General features: G+C 40.4%; 1 protein-coding gene across 1 annotated transcript in view; it reads right to left on the bottom strand.

The window, feature by feature from the left end:
• Positions 1-17,139, bottom strand: part of AMPH (amphiphysin) — a 390,964-nt gene extending 373,825 nt beyond the window's left edge. Inside the window, exon 1 of the mRNA XM_007950088.1 lies at positions 17,071-17,139. Coding sequence (XP_007948279.1) covers positions 17,071-17,139 — 69 coding nt within the window. The remainder of the gene's footprint in view (positions 1-17,070) is intronic.
• Between the last annotated feature and the right edge of the window lie 1,683 nt (positions 17,140-18,822).

The following is an 18,822-nucleotide window of genomic DNA, read 5'->3' as shown; positions in this document are numbered from 1 at the left end:
ATCCCCCTCTGAGTGGTTGACAGTGGTAGCCAGACACCATCTAGTTCTTCTGGTCTCACTGTCATATACGCTGAGGATAGCATGGTGTATCAATCACTTGGACTAACTGTTTCCATGCATCTTTGGTTTTCTTCATTCTTCTTTGCTCTGGACGAGGAGATAATCTTTGTGGCATCTAGATGGCCTCTTGTAAGCTTTTAAGATCCCAGTCGCTACTCACCAAAGTAGTAAACTATATAATCTCATCTAGTATATTCTGGAGAGAAATGTAGACTTCTTATTGGTCACCTGTGATAGAAGATTTTCTCTTCATTTACCTGGGCCACCTCTACAGAAAGATCTCTAGTTACTATGGGATTGTTGTTATTGTTGTTGCTGTTGTTATGTGCCTTCGAGTCAGACCCAACTCATACCAACACTTCCTTGGGTTTCTGAGGCAGTATCACTATGGAAGTAGATTGCCAACTTTCCTTCCAAGGAGTGGCTGATGGGTTTGAACCGCCAACCTTCCGGTTAGCAGTTAAGTGCCTTAGGCACGATGCTACCAGAGCTCCTGTTACTATGGGATAGAGAACTGGAAAAAGATAGGCAACAGTAACTTGAGACCCAAATCAACTTAAAAGATTTTATTATCCCTTAAATAACAGATTGAAACCATCCACTTAAATATAAGTTGTGTGGAACTTGCAGTGGTAGACAGCAAGTGCCACATGTTCATATTGAAACAATCATAATGACTAGGCCAAATCACAGGGACTAATCTGAGTTTTTAAGAGGTAAGAACCATGACCAAAACCAGAATGACAGAAGTTCTAATGTCGACACCAATGACTTTATTCTGCCTCCTCCTCTTTACGGAGTTCTATGGAATGTTTTCAGTAATTGCCTCAATTCTTTAAACCCATTGGTCTTTAAGCTTTTAGGGCCACAGACCTTTCCGAGAATCTGATAAAAGCTATGGGGACCCAGGAAAAAAAACATAAAATGGTGAATGTATTTTCAAGGAATTTATATAATCCTTATGACATATTTGTTGAACCCACTTTGCTGTTGTTGTTGTTATGTGCTGTCGAGTTGGAATCAACTCATAGCAACCCCTCCTTGGGTTTCCGAGGCAGTATCACTAGGGAAGTAGAATGCCCCATCTTCCTTCCAAGGAGTGGCTAGTGGGTTTGAACCGCCAGCCTTCTGGTTAGCAGTCAAGTGCCTTAGGCACTATGCTACCAGAGCTGCTAATTTAAACGAAGACCACTGGCTCCAAAAGCTATAAATTAATGCTTTCTCAGACAATCACAAACTCCCCGTGATGATGTGTGATCATAGTGAGCACTCAAATCTTTGAAGCAGACATGAGAAGAATTTGGAAGTTCTTTTAAACTCTAAATACTAATAGCTTACAACCAGGGGACCCTAAAGCTATTTATGAAGTATCTGAAAATGTTTCCCAATGATGCAAATAGTGTAACAGAAGCATACATTTATTTATAATAAATCTAAAGATTAAGTAATTCATTATATTACAGTCATGTGTCATTTAATATCCATAATATGTTTTGTTAAATAAGATGTTAGGTGATTTGGACATTGTGTGAACACCATATTATGAACAGGCAGTCCTTGGATTATGAAGGACTTCCATTCCTAAGTCAATCTTTAAGTTGAATTTGTTAGGTAGATTTTGTATCTAATGTCATTAGTCACATGTTTGTCTTGCTGTTGTTGTTAGGTGCCATCAAGTAGGTTCAAACTCATAGCAACCCTATGGACAACAGAATAAATCACTGCCCAGTCCTATGCCATCATCACAATCATTGCTATGGTTGAGCCCATCATTGCAGCCATTGTGTCAATCCATCTCGTTGAGAGTCTTCCCCTTTTTCACTGACTCTCTACTTCACCAAACTTATATGCTTCTCCAGGCAATGATCTCTTCTGACAATATGACCAAAGTATATGAGATGAAGTCTGACCATTCTCCTTCTTGTTGCTAAGGAGCATTCCAGCTGTATTTCTTCCAAGACAGATTTGTTCAGTCTTCCGGCAGTCCATGGTATACTCAATATTCTTTGCTAACACTATAATTCAAATGCATGAATTTTTCTTTGCTCTTCTTTATTCATTGCCCAACTTTCATATGCATATGACACTATTGGAAATACCATGGCTTCAGTCAGGTGATCCAACAGAATTAGGAAATTATCAAAAAATATCATTAATATCACACGCAGTATATCAATGGGGGAACTGCCAGAAATTCAAGCTGGTTTCAGAAGGGGATGTGAAATGAGGGATGTCATTGCTGAGGTCAGATGGATCTCAGTTGAAAGCAGAGAATACCAGAAAGATGTTTACCTGTGTTTTATTGACAATGCAAAAGCATGCGATTGGGTGGATCATTAAGAAATTAAGGATAACATTGAGAAGGATGGGAATTCCAGAACACTTAATTGTGCTCATGAGGAACCTATAGTTCAAGAAGCCAGGTTCAAGCAGAGCAAGGGAATAATGAATGGTTTAAAATCAGGAATGGTATGAGTAAGAGAGTTGTATCCTTTCACCATACTTATTCAATCTGTATGCTGAGCAAATAATCCAAGAAACTGGACTATATGAAGAAGAATGCAGCATCAGGATTGGAGGAAGACTCATTAACAACTTACGATATGCAGATGACACAACCTTGCTTGAGATTAAAGTTGTCAAGGATTTCATTTTACTTGGATCCACAATCAATGCCCATGGAAGCTGAAGTCGAGAAATCAAACGACGTATTGCACTGAGAAAATCTGCTGCAAAGACCTCTTTAGAGTGTTAAAGATCAAAGATGTCACTTTGAAGACTAAGGTGTGCCTGATCCAAGCCAAGGTATTTTTTTTTTTTTTTTTCCACTAAGGCCAACACCTAGGACTAGAGGAAAAGCTTTTGAAATCTCAACAATACTGATGCATTCCAAACTCAAATGGATATTTGGAAATGGTCAGATTCATCTGTGAGTGAACTGTCCAGTTTTACCTATTCACCCAGCCTAAATAAATCATTCCCTTAACTTAGGCTACAGCTTGCCTTCCCAACTAGCCAGATTTACCAAGCTAGGGAGCTTAAGGCATTTGACTGCTAACCAGAAGGCTAATGGTTCAAACTCACCAGCCACTCCTCAGAAGGAAAACTGGGCAATCTAATTCCATAGTGATACTGCCTCAGAAACCCAAGGAGAGGTCTCTGAAACCCAAGGAAGAGTCTCTATGAGTTGGATCCGACTCAACAGCAGTGAGTTTTTTGAGATGCTTAATTCTACTTTTTTATGTCATAAACATGAGCATAACCACTGTCACAGACTGATAAGGATGTATCATTGAAACGAATTACTTATTCTCTCAGGTTCTTGTATAGCCCTGCTAGGCTTCCATGTATATTTGGCGAAACATTGGCATCCATACAAAACTCTGCTGGCAACTTTTTTCTTTCTTTTGATTGCTCTCAACATCACATTACTTATGACTATTCCTTTCCTGTATCTTCCTCCAGATAAAAGCTTCCTTCACATACTTTCATCTGTGTCCTCTGAAACCTACATCCATGTGTAGGAAAAACTCCCAGCCTCAACATCTTCACAGATTGTTCCCACCACCTTCTTGCATTAGTAGAAATCTGTCTGTTCCTTACCTCCTGCTTTTCCTCATGCTTCTCCCCTACATTCTGGAGTCAGAAGGAGAAGCCAAGGCATTTTCAATCACCTCATATGCATGTAAAAGGTGGGGAATGAGTAAGGAGGACCAAACAAGAATTGATGCACATGAATTATGGTGTTGTTGAAGAATGCTGACTACACCATGGACTGCCAGAAGAATGAACTAATCTGTCTTGGAAGAAGTTCAGCCAGAATGCTCCTTAGAAGTGAAGATGGCCAGACTTCATCTCACATACTTTGGACATGTTCTCAGGAAGGACCATTCCCTGGAAAAGGATATCATGCTTGCTAAAGCAGAGCATGAATGAAAAAGACAAAGACCCTCAATAAGATAGACAGGATTAGTGAGTGCAATAGAGGTCTCAATCATAGTCAATATTGTGAGTATGAATCAGGACTGGACAGTGTTTCCTTCTCTTGTATATAGGGTCACTGTGAGTTGGAACCAACTCAATGGCACCGAAAAACAACAACAACGTGAAAAGTATCACAACTTCCTAGGCCATGCTACCACAAATTGGGAAATCCTTTCAAGGCCTGAATGATTTATATCATTTAACTGCTCATAACTATTATTACTTAGAAGAGATTTTCCCCTACAGAGGATATTCCTCCAAATTTACTTCTTTTTTTCCAAGCAGCAAATCATCGCAAGCTGATTATTCCTAAATCCAAAACCACTGCCTACAAAATAATCACTTCAGTGCCTACAACATAAGTAAGTCAAGTTGATGGCAATCTTAACCATTTTTTTTCTATATGATACACACAACACACATACACACACTTTAATCACATATTAGGAATTATGCATGGTCCCATTTAAACAGAAAATAACCTTTCTAGGTACGTGACATTTAAGAATTGTAAAAGGGCTTTCACTTTTATTTTGAATTTCTGTTGGCTTATGTTAAAAGACCCTACTCTCAACAAATCTATGAAAGCAGGCTAGATTGGAGTTTACTGCAATTGAACAAAGGGCTCTTTGTATGGCTGATAATTCCAAGGGCAAGTCAGTTCTGAACCAGTGCCCTGGCTCTGTGTTAAGGGGCAATGGTGCTTCAGTAGGGCTCTTTCACATATGAAGGTAAAAATCTGATCACACAAAATAAGGAATTTTGAAATAGGGGCATCTCAGTTAAGGTTCACTCTGCCTAGTTAGATATCTAAATGGTAGAACAGATCAGAGGCCAATGTTAGTAGTCAGTTCTAGTGGTTGTGTTCTATAGCTCTTATTTACACCCAGTGAATAAGGACAAGGAGTCTAATGCATGAAATGCTTACCAACTCTTATTATCACCTCACCTTGACCCCACCCCTACAGCCAAGATGGCTAAAACTCATCCTTAGGACCATAGCTTAAAATCTCCCTTCTTTAGGTAGATATGTCTAAGCCTCTCACTCTAAGTTACCTGTTATATAATAGACTGTATTTTTCCCATAGCACTTTAATTACCACTTTTTAATTAATAACAATGAACTCTGGCAGCATAGTGCCTAAGGCACCTGACTGTTAACCAGAAGCCTGGTGGTTCAAACCCACCGGCCATTCCTTGGAAGGAAGGTTGGGCAATCTACTTCTGTAGTGATACCACCTCGGAAACCCAAGAAGGGGTCTCTATGAGTCGGGCCCAACTCGATGGCACATAACAACAACAACAGTAGTGTGTGTAAAGGTTTATCTCTCCACCAACTCCTCTGGGTCTGTGGGCTCAACCAGGATTGGTTTGTTTTCTGCTTTATTTGAAATATCTAGCAAGTGTATTGCACATATTAGATTCTTAATAAATGATTCCTACATGAAGAATGAATTCTTCCAGATTGATTTCATAATAAATAACCATCAGAGTATATAAATTTAGCATATTTTATTCAACAAATGGTATGTGCCATGAAAGTTATCACCAGGTAAAAGCACATTTATGCATGGGCCCATTTGCATTTTATTAAATCTTTACAGGCACTTTAAGATAGAATATATGTTTCTGTGTATATGTTTGTGTGTGTGTGTGTGTGTGTATATATATATATATATGCAGACACACATACATACTGGACATGGAACGTGAGACATCATTGCTGATGTCAGATAGATCTTGGTTGAAAACAGATACCAGAAAGATGTTTACCTGTCTTTTGCTGATCATGCAAAAGAATTTGACTGTGTGGATCGTAACAAATTATGGATAACACTGCAAATAATGGGAATTCCAAAACCCTTAATTGTGTTCATGAGGACCATTGACCAAGAGGATGTCATTCAAACAGAACCAGGGGACACTGAATGGCTTTAAATCAGGAAGGGTGTGTATCAGGGTTGTATCCTTTCACCATACTTATTCAATCTGTACGTTGGGCAAATAATTCAAGAAACTGGACTATATGAAGATGAATCTGTCATCAGGATTAGAAGAATAATTAACAGTCTGCGATATGAAAATGATACAGCCTTGCATGCTGAAAGTGAAGATTATTTGAAGCACCTAATGATGAAAATCAAAGACTACAACCTTCAGTATGAATTATACCTCAACATAAAGAAAACAAAAATCTTCAAAACTGGACCAATAAGCAATATCACAATAAATGCAAAAAAGATTGAACTTGTTAATGAGTTCATTTCACTTGAATCCACAATCAACACCCATGGAAGCAGAAGTCAAGAAACCAGACATTGTAGTGCACTGGGCAAATTTGGTGCAAAAGACCTCTTTAAAGGATTAAGAAACAAAGATGTCACTTTGAAGACTAAGGTGCACCTGACCCAAGCCATAGTATTTTCCATCGCCTCATATGCATGTGAAAGTTGGACAATGAATAATGAAGACTCAAGAGTTGATGTCTTTGAATTATGGTGTTGGCAAAGAATATGGAAATTACCATGGACTGCCAGAAGAACGTACAAATCTGTCCTTAAGAAGTGCAGCCAGAAAGCTTCCTGGAAGCAAGAATGACCAGACTTTGTCTCACCTACTTTGGTCATGTTGTCAGAAGGGACCATTCCCTGGAGAAGGTTATCAGGCTTGGTAAAATAAAGTAGAGGATCAGTGAAAAAGGTGAAGACACTCAATAAGATGGATTGACACAGTGGCTGCAACAATGGGCTCAAGTATAACAAAGATTGTGAGAATGGCACAGGACTGGGCAGTGTTTCGTTCTGTTGTACACAGGATCACTATGAGTTGGAGCCAACTCACCAGTAGCTAACAACAACAACATATACACACACATACACATATGTATACATATATATACACATATACATAAATATTCATTTTCTTCTCACTAGCAAAATTGAACTAAGCTTTCAACTAAATAATAACATAAGATTTATATGGAAATTACCAGAATGGTTGCTATCTGATTTTCCCATATCTGTTTTAAGTAGCTTTGGAGTAATCACTAATAGTAAAGGCTGTGACACAGCAAATATTTCAAAACTAAGATCTTATCCATGAGTTTCTCAAACATCATTCCTAATAAGGGATTCACTCAATATGTGTTTAGGAAGTATATTGATAGCCAACAGATGGTTTAAATTTAGATTTTAAATCAGTAAGAGTGAAGATTCAGTATTTCCATGTGGAAAGTCATCCCATGGACATGTCTTGGACATCATGATTACTATCACTTTAATTTTACCTATTGCTGTATATATATATATATGGTCTTACATTCTTTCATGGGTAAACTCCTTGAACTCTGTAATGATAGGCACTTTAATATGTAAATGTTAACTATTACTGAGAATGTCTGGAAAATACTACATGCAACACAAGGGATCTTTACATCTATTATTCACTTCACAAGACCTCACCGGCCCATTTATTTCCTTTAGAGGTCCAGTCAAGTGGCTCCTGGTGTACACTGCTAGAAAAATGTTTTTGAAAAGTAAGATAGGAATCTCTAGACTTTAAAAAGTTGGAACATATTATTTAATTTTTTTTTCCTTCTCTACTCAAACCCATTGCTGTGGACTCAATTCCAACTCATAACAACCCTATAGGACAGAGTAGAACTGCCCCATAGGGTTCCCAAGGCTGTAATTTTTAAGGAAGAAGACTGCTTCATCTTTATCTCAATGGAGCAGCTGGTGAGTTCAAACAGCTAATTTTTTGGTTAGCAGCTGAGCTCTTAACAACTGCACTACCAGGCCTCCTTCCTCTGTACTAACCCCTTCCTAAAGTGTTCCACAATAATTTGTTTGAAATTTAATTTTGTGGAAATTTTGTTAGATATTTTCAGAAATTTTTGATATACTTGGAGCCAAGTGAGTTTGGATATGCTTGGTTTGGATATGAATGAATGCTCATGCACGTGTGTGCACACACCCACACACACACACACACCCCCCACATCCTTGGATGGACTGAAGTCAGCCAGAAGAAAGCTGATTTACCGGAAAGGATGGGAGACATCCTCTGAACACCTTTTTTCTCTGTTTTTGGTTGTTTTGTGTTTCAAATTGCTGTCTTGACAACAATTTAGTATGTCCCAATCAATGAACATATTCTTAAAAACAGGATGGGGTAGAATGGAGTGGAGTAGAGTAGAATAGAATGGACAATTCAAGCTACAACATGTGCTGATGCTAACTAAAATCTTTCCTAACTTAGGGACCCTAGCACCATAAACAAATCTTGGGGAGGATAAAGCTGTGTAAAACTGTGTGTGTGCATATGCGTGTGTGTGTGTGAGAGAGAGAGAGAGAGAGAGATCCATAAGTCATATTTTAAAAGCTGCATGTCATGGATAAAAACAACTTAAAATGTTTTAAACACTTGTATAAACAATATGGCCCACTTTATCCTACATGAGGAACAAAATAAGGTCCCACTGCTTTCAATATTCAACTTTAATGATTTCTACATGCCACCCAATGTACCCTGAGAATCTCTTACTTCTCCCTGAGGTCCTTGTTTCTTCTGGTAAGTTCAAAAGCCCCAGGGAGTCTCCTGTCCCTAAAGAGGTCAATGACTTTTAGCCCAAGATTTTCAAATCAGCACATGCTGTGCCTAGAATTATCCTTTTTTTTCATGTTCCTGTGTTGTAAAAATGGTAACTTTTACTAATGTTGAAGTCTGAGTTCCTACAGCTCTGATTTCCTAGTTGTAACCAATCCTAGAGAAAGAATGATGATAAATATGTACATTTGTGTATAATAAAAAAAAAATTAAAGTAGGAAACTCCATCAAGGGTGTACCCATAATTATTAGTTTTTAAGTTTGACAGCTTTTAATACAACCAGGGAAGATGCTGTTAATAGAGGAGAAAGTATATGCTTTGTACAACACAGAAGCTAGAAAGCCTTCAGATGATCTTAACAGAGGAAACCTGGACATACATCAGACACGCAATCCTCGATGTATCCTCAGATAAACATGGTCATACACACTACCTCTTTTACAAAGTAAGCACCTGGGTCCCACAGGAAAAAATCTCCTGCAAAGAGCAGGTTCTTTTTTCTTCCATTCTGTTTATACACAAATACCCCCACCCACCCACATTTCTCCCCGAATGAGAGCAAACCTAATGATGGCATTAGCAAGGCAAGGAACAATTCAACAAAACCAAATGTTATATAACTGGGCTTCTGGAAGGACACTTCGTTTCACTTACCGTATTACTCAATCAATATTGGGCTGAACATAACTCTGCCAGCATTTGACTGTTCTGACCTACAAAAATGACAAATTCATACAACTCATCCTAATATTTATAGAGTTCCTACCATGTACAGATTCCATAAAAATAACTATATTTTATGTCTACCTTCACAAAATGACAGTACTACACAGTGAAACCCTGATGATATTTTCACAGGAAGTCACAGAAACAATAATGTGGAAGCATTCTTTCTGACAGTGTGTTTACAGGGGTGGAACGTAAACAAACAGAAACACAAGAAGTCAAACCAATGCATAGTCACTGAACACAATACAAGTCACAAAGCATTCAATCCCTGTCCTTAAGCATCTCCAATTTAGTTGAGAATGCATAATGCACACACAAAAAAATACACCTCAGACAATCCCTCGAGACAAATAAATTGGCATAAAGAATAACAAATTGGGCAAAACTTTAGAATTTAAATAGTTTACCTTGTATTTTTTTAAAAAAGTGATGCTTAAAACAGTTAATATTATTACATACTACAGGATATTCTGCTCAAAACGGTCATGTTAAAAAATGTTTAAATGGAGTGCTTATCTGTTTTAAATATTGCATAGGGATCAAAGACAGTTAAGACCAAGTAATGCCACTAAATTTCATAAATACAAGAATATAGGCAAAAAAAAAAAAAAAAAAACCACCTGATATACTAAATATTTAAGTAAAACGGCTTCTGGCTAAACAGACTGGCAGTATGTGTTTATTACCATTTTCTCCCAAACCCTCCAAAATGACAGTAAAGGGATAAAAAAGGTATGAATACACAAAGACAAAAATAGGAGAGGCATCATTAGTAGATGAGAGAAGTCAATACATCTTATAGAAGCTGAGAAAAAGGATGGAAGAATGGAAATAACTCAGCAGAACAGCAAAACCAAACTAAACTCACTGCCTTTGAGTCAACTGTGACTCATAGTGATTTTAGAAGACAGAACAGAACTGCCCCATAGGGTTTCCAAGGCTGTAAATTTTTACAGATGCAGACTGCCTTGTCTTTCTCCCATGGAGTGGCTAATGGCTTCCAACTACTGACCTTCTGGTTTGTAGCCCAATGTTTTAACCACAGAGCAACCAGAGCTCCTCATCAGAATAGAGGAAACTATTTGAAAAAAAAAAAAAATGCCTGGACAGGGCAACCAATGGAAAAGCAGCCAATTCTCACATACAACACACTCAGGCTTAGGACCTGGTTTCACCATGTACTACAGAAGGTGGGAATGAAGCAAAAACATTGAGAACAGGCGGTTGTTTGAAATCCTGCAAATAAAGAATAGTAGAACTTTCAAGTCCCTTCCCTTACTCCATCACTGGCAAGGGAAGACTCAGGATGAAAGATGTTCAGCAAGCCTAGAAAATAATCAGCCCAGTTTACAGAAAAAGGGCAGAAGTTCCAAAAATGAAGAACTCTAGGGGGAGAAAAGAGAACAATCACATTATTTGATATGTTTGGACAATTGATAATAATATTGATAAGCATCTGACATATCTGAGGAGGCAAGAAGAAACATACTAAATAGTTCATAAAACAATAAGCAAATGAAAAAACAAGGAAAGTGTTAGCTCCAGGGAAAACAAAAAGCAGTATGAAAAACTGAATCCTCAGAAAATACAAGAAAATCCTCAAAAAACTAAGAAAATAAAAAGGGTGTCTGAGATAAAATATTCACAACATATGTATCTAATAAAGGGGACATATCTGGTATATGTAAAGAATTTCTATAAATAAATAAGAGATAAACAACTCAAATAAGTAATATAGACAACAGACTATAACAGACACTTCACAAAAGAAAATATCCAAATTACTATTAAGCACACAAAAAGGTGCTCATTGGGGAAATGACTACAAAGAATTAAAAAAGCGAGAGCATAAAAAAATAAATAAATTATAGGCATGAGGGATAATATCTCAGATGAAGGACATCTTTGATGGTAGAAATGTTCTATATAACTTGACGTGAGTTGTAGCCATGCAGATATCCACATACATAAAAAATCACCAGGCTGAAAACTTAAGATTTCTACATATTATTCAATAAAAATTACACTTCAATTTTAAAAATGTAATCCACAGCCATCAACAATTATTTGCCATAATGGATGACTGGGGGAAGGGGAAGTAGAAGGGTGAGTGTGAGAGAACTAAACCTTTAACTATCTTCACCAAACATAAAAGGATATATCAAGAAACAGCTGGCATATTTAAAAAATTATAAAAACATTTAACAAGTTTTAAGTTTGAAGTATTGCATATGTAATTATTTATATAAACACTAAATGGGGGTTTAAAGCATTCCTCAGTAGACATCTATTATTTTGTCAGCCCAGTATTAGTTCCCTCTTCTGTGCTCTTATTTTCCTTCCTCCTCTACTATCAGACCATATGGTTCAAGGAGAATTGCTCCATCCCCAGCTTCTGCAATGGCTTGTGACTCAGGCCCAATCCAAGCACATGGTCTTGGTCATTGACCATGAAGTGTTCTCCTCCAGGGATAGGCCCAAGGCCATTTTGGGCCAATGAGACTTATATCAAGAAGTTCTGTCAAAATTTTGAAGAAAGACATGCTCTTTCTGCTAAAGCTACTCAGAAAAAAAACATAGGCCTGGAGTTGCTGCAGCCATCTTCCAACCAAGAGAGAAGAACTTGTCTAAGAATGGGCCTGAAAGAAAGGATAGCCGATGAGCGATAGAGAGAGGGCAACTAAGCCCTGGTATCTAAGGTTGAGCCCTCGTACCATGCAGACCTGAGTGTGTCTACCCTGCCCTCTTCAGAGTTATGGAAGGCAGTATAATGTGATGGGGAAGCAATGGATTGCTTGAGTTAAATCTCTGGCTTTACCACTTACTAAATGTATGATCTTGGGCTTGTCACTTACCCTCCTCTTCATCTATAAAATGGGAATAATAATAATATCTACTATAGGATAATAATAATAGGATCAAATGACTTTATATATATAATAAACATTCAGATATTTGCATATTACATATATCATGTAATGTTGTTATTGTTGTTATTTGCCATTGAGTTGGACCCGACTCTAGCGATCCCTCCTTGGGTTTCCAAGGCTGTATCACTACGGAAGTAGATTGCCCAACCTTTTTTCCAAATATCATGTAATATGTAACATATATACATATACTACATATGTACATTAAAAATACATATATTTATGTCTAATATAATTATGTATAATACAGGAGCTCAGGAGCTCTGGTAGTATAGTACCTAAGGCACTTGACTGCTAACCAGGCTGGTGGTTCAAATACACCAGCCACTTCTAGGAAGGAAGGATGGACAATCTACTTTCATAGTGACACTGCCTCAGAAACCCAAGGAGGGATCACTATGAATCAGGTCCAACTTGATGGCACATAACAACAACAGCAGATACAGGAGCTCTGGTGGTGTAGTTCCTAAGGCATTTGACTGCTAACCAGAAGGCTGGTGGTTCAAACCCACCAGCCACTCCTTGGAAGGAAGATTGGGCAATCTACTTCCATAGTGATACTGCCTCTGAAACCCAAGGAGGGGTTGCTATGACTCGGGATCAACTCGACAGCACTGAGTTTGGGTTTTTTTATGTATAATATATGTATGTATCTAAACATAAATTTATATTTAAAGCTCATTCACATTTATTTATATGTTCAAAGACTAATAAATAAGCGTTAGCTATTCTTATTAGTAGGAGCTCTGGTGGTGCTATGGTTAAGCATTGGGCTGCTAACCAAAAGGTCAGTGGCCACCCCACGGGAGAAGGATGAGGCAGTCTGCTTCCCTAAAGATTTGCAGCCTTGGGAACCCTATGGGGCAGTTCTACTTTATCCTATAAGGTTGTTACAAGTCAGAATCGACTCTATGGAGTGAGTTTTTGGATTCTTATTGTTGTTGTTGTTGTTATGTGCCGTCAAGTCAGCCCTGACTCATAGCAACCCCTCCTTGGATTCTTATTGTTGTTGTTGTTGTTGTTATGTGCCGTCGAGTCGGTCCGACTCATAGCGACCCCTCCTTGGGTTTCCGAGGCAGTATCACTACGGAAGTAGGATTGCCCAACCTTCCTTCCGAGTGAATTCTTATTAGCATCAATTAAATTTCCTTTTTTCCTTAAGCTAGTCGGAGTTGCATTTTCTGACACTTTCAAGTGGTAGGATCCTGACTAATTCAACCACCCAAAATAGAAACCATATAAAGCCAATCAATATAATAAAACATAAGCACAACATAAACATAACAATTCTGTATATCAGAAAAAAATAGCAAAACAACTTAAAAGTCAACAGGCAGAAATATACACACATAATTCACAAATTTTACAAATCTTAAAAATCAGAACATAAAATGTTCAATATTTAAAAATAAAATGAATGAAATAAATTAGGAATTAATTTATCCAATCACAACACTGAAGGTTATTTTTAGTTTAAAATCCAGTGTCTGCAAATGACTCATGGACTGCTGGTGAGAAGGTAAATTGGTGCAACATTTCTGAAAGGCAATTTAGCTCTAAGAAAAATGAACACACCTTTGACACAATAATTCTTCTAGGAATTTATCTAAGGAGAGAATTGAGGGTATATGTATGTAAACATTTTCCCTATGAGGTTTGTCACTACTTGTGTTTATATACAGAAACACTGGAAACTGAGTGTCCAAAAACCCAGACATTCATTAAATCCATACATTCAATACTGTTCAGTCATTTAAAATGTCGACGGGAAATACCTACATGTATTAATTTGGAAGGATAGTTATGATTACTAATTCAAAGAGGAAGGTTATAAAACCATATCTGTAGTATGAGCCTATTTGGGTTGCATAATATATACACATACACATGGAAAAATAGCTAATAGGATATACATCAAATGAGAGTGAAACTTCTGGCTGGTAGAATCATCAGTTTCCTAATTTGTTGGATGTTTTGTTTCTTTGTTTATATGTATATTTCATTCTTTCTTCAATGAACCTTAACTGTTTTTTAATAAGAAAAAATATATATATTGAATTCATAAAAAGCCATACCAAACCAAACCCACTGCTGTCAAGTCTATTTCAACTCATAGTAACCCTGTAAGATAGAGTAGAACTGCCCCATAAGATTTCCAAGGCTGTAAATCTTTAAGGAACCAAACTGCCACATCCTTCTCCCATACAGTGGACATCTTTCTCCCACAGAGCAGCTGGTGGGTTCGAACCACCAACCTCCTTTCGGTTTGCAGATGAGCACTTTAACCACTGTGCTATCAGGGTCCTTAAATAGCCCTAAATTGCCTGTTAAGAACTCCAGACACACATTTGAAGCCAAAATGTATGCAGGCTATTAAATGGATCCCAGACGATAAGAAAATAAAGACAGAGACTGTCTTTTGAGAAGATTTGTTTGTAAAAGCAAGAAGAGGGTCTCAGGAACATGTATGTGTGGTGTACAATTACTGAAATGGTGTGTCTGTGCATTGGGAAAGAAGAGACTAAAGATGCAGAGCGGGAACCAATGGGGGAGATGCCTCATGAAGCCTCCAACAGCAACACACTGAACATCCATGAAATGCTTCCATTTGAGCTTGGCTGGGCTGCTTTATCCAGATCCCCAAATGCTCCTTTCCCTTTGTGCCAAGCATATCTGATGCCACACAGGGCCAGAAAGGAAACAGAACTTATCCAGGGGCAGGACCCATACTCTCAGCCTCTTGGCGTCTTGATACTCTAAACTAGGTACAACAGGCCCTATTCATCAGCAACTTTCCCCAAGAAAGAAAATGACAAGCTTGAAGCCCTGCCTAAGTTTCCTGAGACCTCCACTCCCATGGAAGAAGGGCCACTCATCCACAATTACAGTCACAATACACACTTCTTCTTAACAATAATAATTTTCTAAAAAAAAAAAAAAAAAAGTAGTTTTGGTCAATTCATGGGCTCTTGCATGCTCTGCGAGATTACATTTTCTTTTCATTTATTTTGGGCATATTAACAGCTGGTGACCTAGATTAAGAAATGATTTAATATATGAAAATGTAGAACATATCACTAAATTCCTTCACAGATGGAAAGTGGATTCAATGAAAAGCTTCAGACAAGAGATTCAAGTACTTATTTGTTAACAGACTTGGAAAAGAAAATAACTACAACCGGATAAAATGAAGTATTAAAAAATGATGAGAAAACCTGGCCCTGACACCAAGGCCAGCAGATTCCTGGCTACTTTTTGTACAAGTAACCAGGAAGGGAGCAGGAAACATTGCTAATTCAAGCTGCAGAGGGAGGAGGATCACCTTAGTTCAAGAGCTTGGGTAGATATTAAAAGAAATGCAATCCTCTTACTGCACTGAGAGTGTACATGTGTGGAAGGAAGGGTTAGTGACAGTCACCCAGCCTCTGGGCCTTCAGGACACAGCAAAGGGATGAATGCCCCTTTCAACTTAGCTCCGTGGGGGTCTGAACTGGGGGGAGTCTGAGCCAGGGCCTGATGAAGAAAATTCACTGGCATAGTGAACAAATCGCCAAGTTTGACGTTCAGTAAAATGCTAAACATCCAGTATCCCAGGAATGGAAAATACTGCCACGTGTAAGAGAACACAGTTCAATTGATACAAATCATGGGGCTCATTAGCTGGTGTTCATTTTCAAGTACAGTGCTCAAACTGCAATATAAATGTCCTTGGCTCAAGATACAAAGGAAGACCTCAGTGCTAGCAGATGCAAGCAGTCATCAGGTAAACCAGGCAAGCTCAGTGCCTGGTACTATATCTCTTCACTTGTTTGGGGTATAGATCTGGGTTTAATCTACGCCCGTTTCTGAGCAAGAAAAATACATTACTGTGGGTAATTTACACAGTGGCTTGCAAAAAAAGCCTGGGACACAACGTATGCGATATGGATTTTTGTCAAGCAACAAAATATTCCTCTTTTCACAGAGGAAAACTGTTGAGTTCAGGTCATACTTATTTTTGACCTTCCAGAGAAGGGCAATGGCGTCAAAAGGGACACACATACACAGCCACACACACAATATGTGTGTATCCAGATCTCTGTTTTGAACTCCACGATTCACTCCACAACATTGTATAAAGCCGCTGGTTTTTCGCGATCCAGCCCTATTGGTCCAAACTGATAATCTTGGATCTTCTGTGCTAAATCGCGCGTTTCTGCTGCACTGAAGTGCCCATGAATTCTCCCGGAGGAAGGACTATTGCCGCAATTTCTCTCCAGAATCTGCGAGCCGTGTCCCTGAAATCTGCCTGCGGGCTAGCTGGGACGCGGGTGCCGGCGCCTGGGGCTGCGGGGCGATTGGCTGCACCTGAAACTGCTCTAGCCAGCGCAGAGCCCCAGAAGAGTAGGGCTCGCAGCGACGCCCTGGCCGCCTCCTGGGAGTCAAGAACGCCGCACGGGCGCAAAGCGGGCCGGGAAGATTCGGGCAGATTCAGCATCTCGAGATAGGGTCTGCAGGTCCTTGGCCGCGCGCTCTCGCCTCCCGGCCCCCGCACCAACCCGGTGCAGCCTCTGCTGCAGTCGCCGCGGGCCGAGGGCAGGGTGTCCCCGCCCCCGACCTCAGCCCCCTGGCCCCACGACGCGCGGTACCCCGAGACCCCCGCATCGCATCGCTGCAGCCGGCCCAGCCTCCTGCGCTCTCTCCAGCAGGCGCTGCCCTCGCCAGCCGCGCCCGCGCCCTCCTGCCACCTGCCCTTGCCGACCGTCGCCTTCCTCTGACCTTTTCCTGCGCTCGGTTGAGTCGCTTTTGGACGTTTTTGGCGAAGATGCCCGTCTTGATGTCGGCCATGGCTGTGGGTCCGGCGAGGCTGCTAGGAGCGGAGCGGGCAGCGGGGCCGGTAGAGGCGGCGAGGAGGAGCCGGAGGAGGAGAGGAGTAGGAGGAGGAGAAGGAGAGGTGGCGAGAGGCTGCCGCGCGCGAGCAGCGGTGAGGGAGGGGCGCGGTGGCGGGGACTGGCTTAAAGCGACAGAGCTGGAGGCCGGACGCGCCGGGCCTGGCGGTAACACCGGGGAGGAGGGTGCAGAATACAGCGCCGAGAAGCCAAAAGCCAAAATGGGCAGAGAGCGCCCAGAAAGAGGTCGGAAAGGGAAGGGGAATGAGGCCAAACAAAGCTCCAAGCCCGCAGGGCGATTCTCTGGCACAATCCAGGATTCTTTGAACACAGAGTTCGTGTTGGCGCCCCGATTCTCTCCAACAGAAAATAAGAACCGAAGAGGGAAGGGGAGCTCCAGAAAGAAGTCAGTAGCCAATGGGGTTGGAGGTGTGCTGTTGGTGTCTTGACGTTTCTCCCCACCCTCCGACCCCCCCATAAAAACCACTGCCGTGGAGTCAGATTCGACTCACTGTGGAAGTAGATTGCCCAGCCTTCGTTCCAAAAAGTGGCTGGGGAGTTTGAACTGCTAGCCGTCAAATGCCTTAGGCAGTAGGCCACCAGAGCTCCCCTGGTGCTCCCACGCATACCCAATGGGACCACTTTGGCGCACTTCTCACAGTACACCTTGTGTGTTCCAGAAGACCGCTCTGACCGGCTCCTGCCTTCTAGGGGCTCACAGCCTGGTGAAGAAAGCTGAAGGTGAAACAGACTGTGTTAATTCAAGGCAGTGGAGCTGCGGGTTGAGACAAGGGGACCCACTCTGACACTTGTTTAAACTTTAAGACAAGACTTGGGGCGGGAGACTGGTCCACACGGAGAAGCATCAACGCCTTTCAGACAGTATTATGCTTTGGTCAAGAAAACCTGGTGCCACGGTGGTTAAGCACTGGGCGGCTAACCCAAAGTTTGGTGGTTCAAACCAGAGTGACGGTTAAGTGGAGTCTAGTCTACTAGTGGGAAATTAACAACAACAATGGAATTCCTGTACTGGGCAGAAACCCTGGTATAGGCACTTCCCAATAAATGTTGCATGGAAGAATCAGGTGCTATGGTATCCTCACAAAAATATGGTAAGACCAACAATCAGATGATTGTTGTCTTGCAAATCTTCCCACACTTTAACATTTATTCACCATCCTCATTATGTTTGCTAGGGGTAAATGTGTCCTCCACCTATCTGAGCTCTTGAAAGTTCTAACTAGTAGTCCAACTATTCATATTCAGTTCTCTCTGACACTGTAAGTAGAATAAGGCAGGACGTGCCCAACAACCAGAAGTCAGAAGTGAAACACAAGACCCATGAGTCCAAATCAGCAGCCCACATATGGCATTTCTCAAGTGCAGTTACCTTGGTAGCTCCCAGTGAACTGGTTCCTTGTGCAGTTCTCACCCCTGGGCTCTGGAATGGCCTGCTGGTTGGTTTTAACCAATAAAATGTGGTAGAAGTTATAGTATACCAATCCCAGGCGTAAGCCTTGAGAAGCCAGGCATCTTTTGCATTCTGGAGAGCTCTGTGATGCTGTGTAAGAAGTTCAGATATCCCTGCTATGGAAAACTTTGTGAATGGGGCTACATGAAAAGGGAAATGCTCTGTGGTTAC

The sequence above is a fragment of the Orycteropus afer genome, unplaced genomic scaffold (assembly GCF_000298275.1).
Source record: "Orycteropus afer afer isolate SDZICR_OR568_19922 unplaced genomic scaffold, OryAfe1.0 scaffold00263, whole genome shotgun sequence".
In the NCBI taxonomy this organism is placed as follows: domain Eukaryota; kingdom Metazoa; phylum Chordata; class Mammalia; order Tubulidentata; family Orycteropodidae; genus Orycteropus; species Orycteropus afer.
The sequence above is the reverse complement of the archived record's forward strand: the minus strand, read 5'-3'. Positions and strand labels throughout refer to the sequence as shown.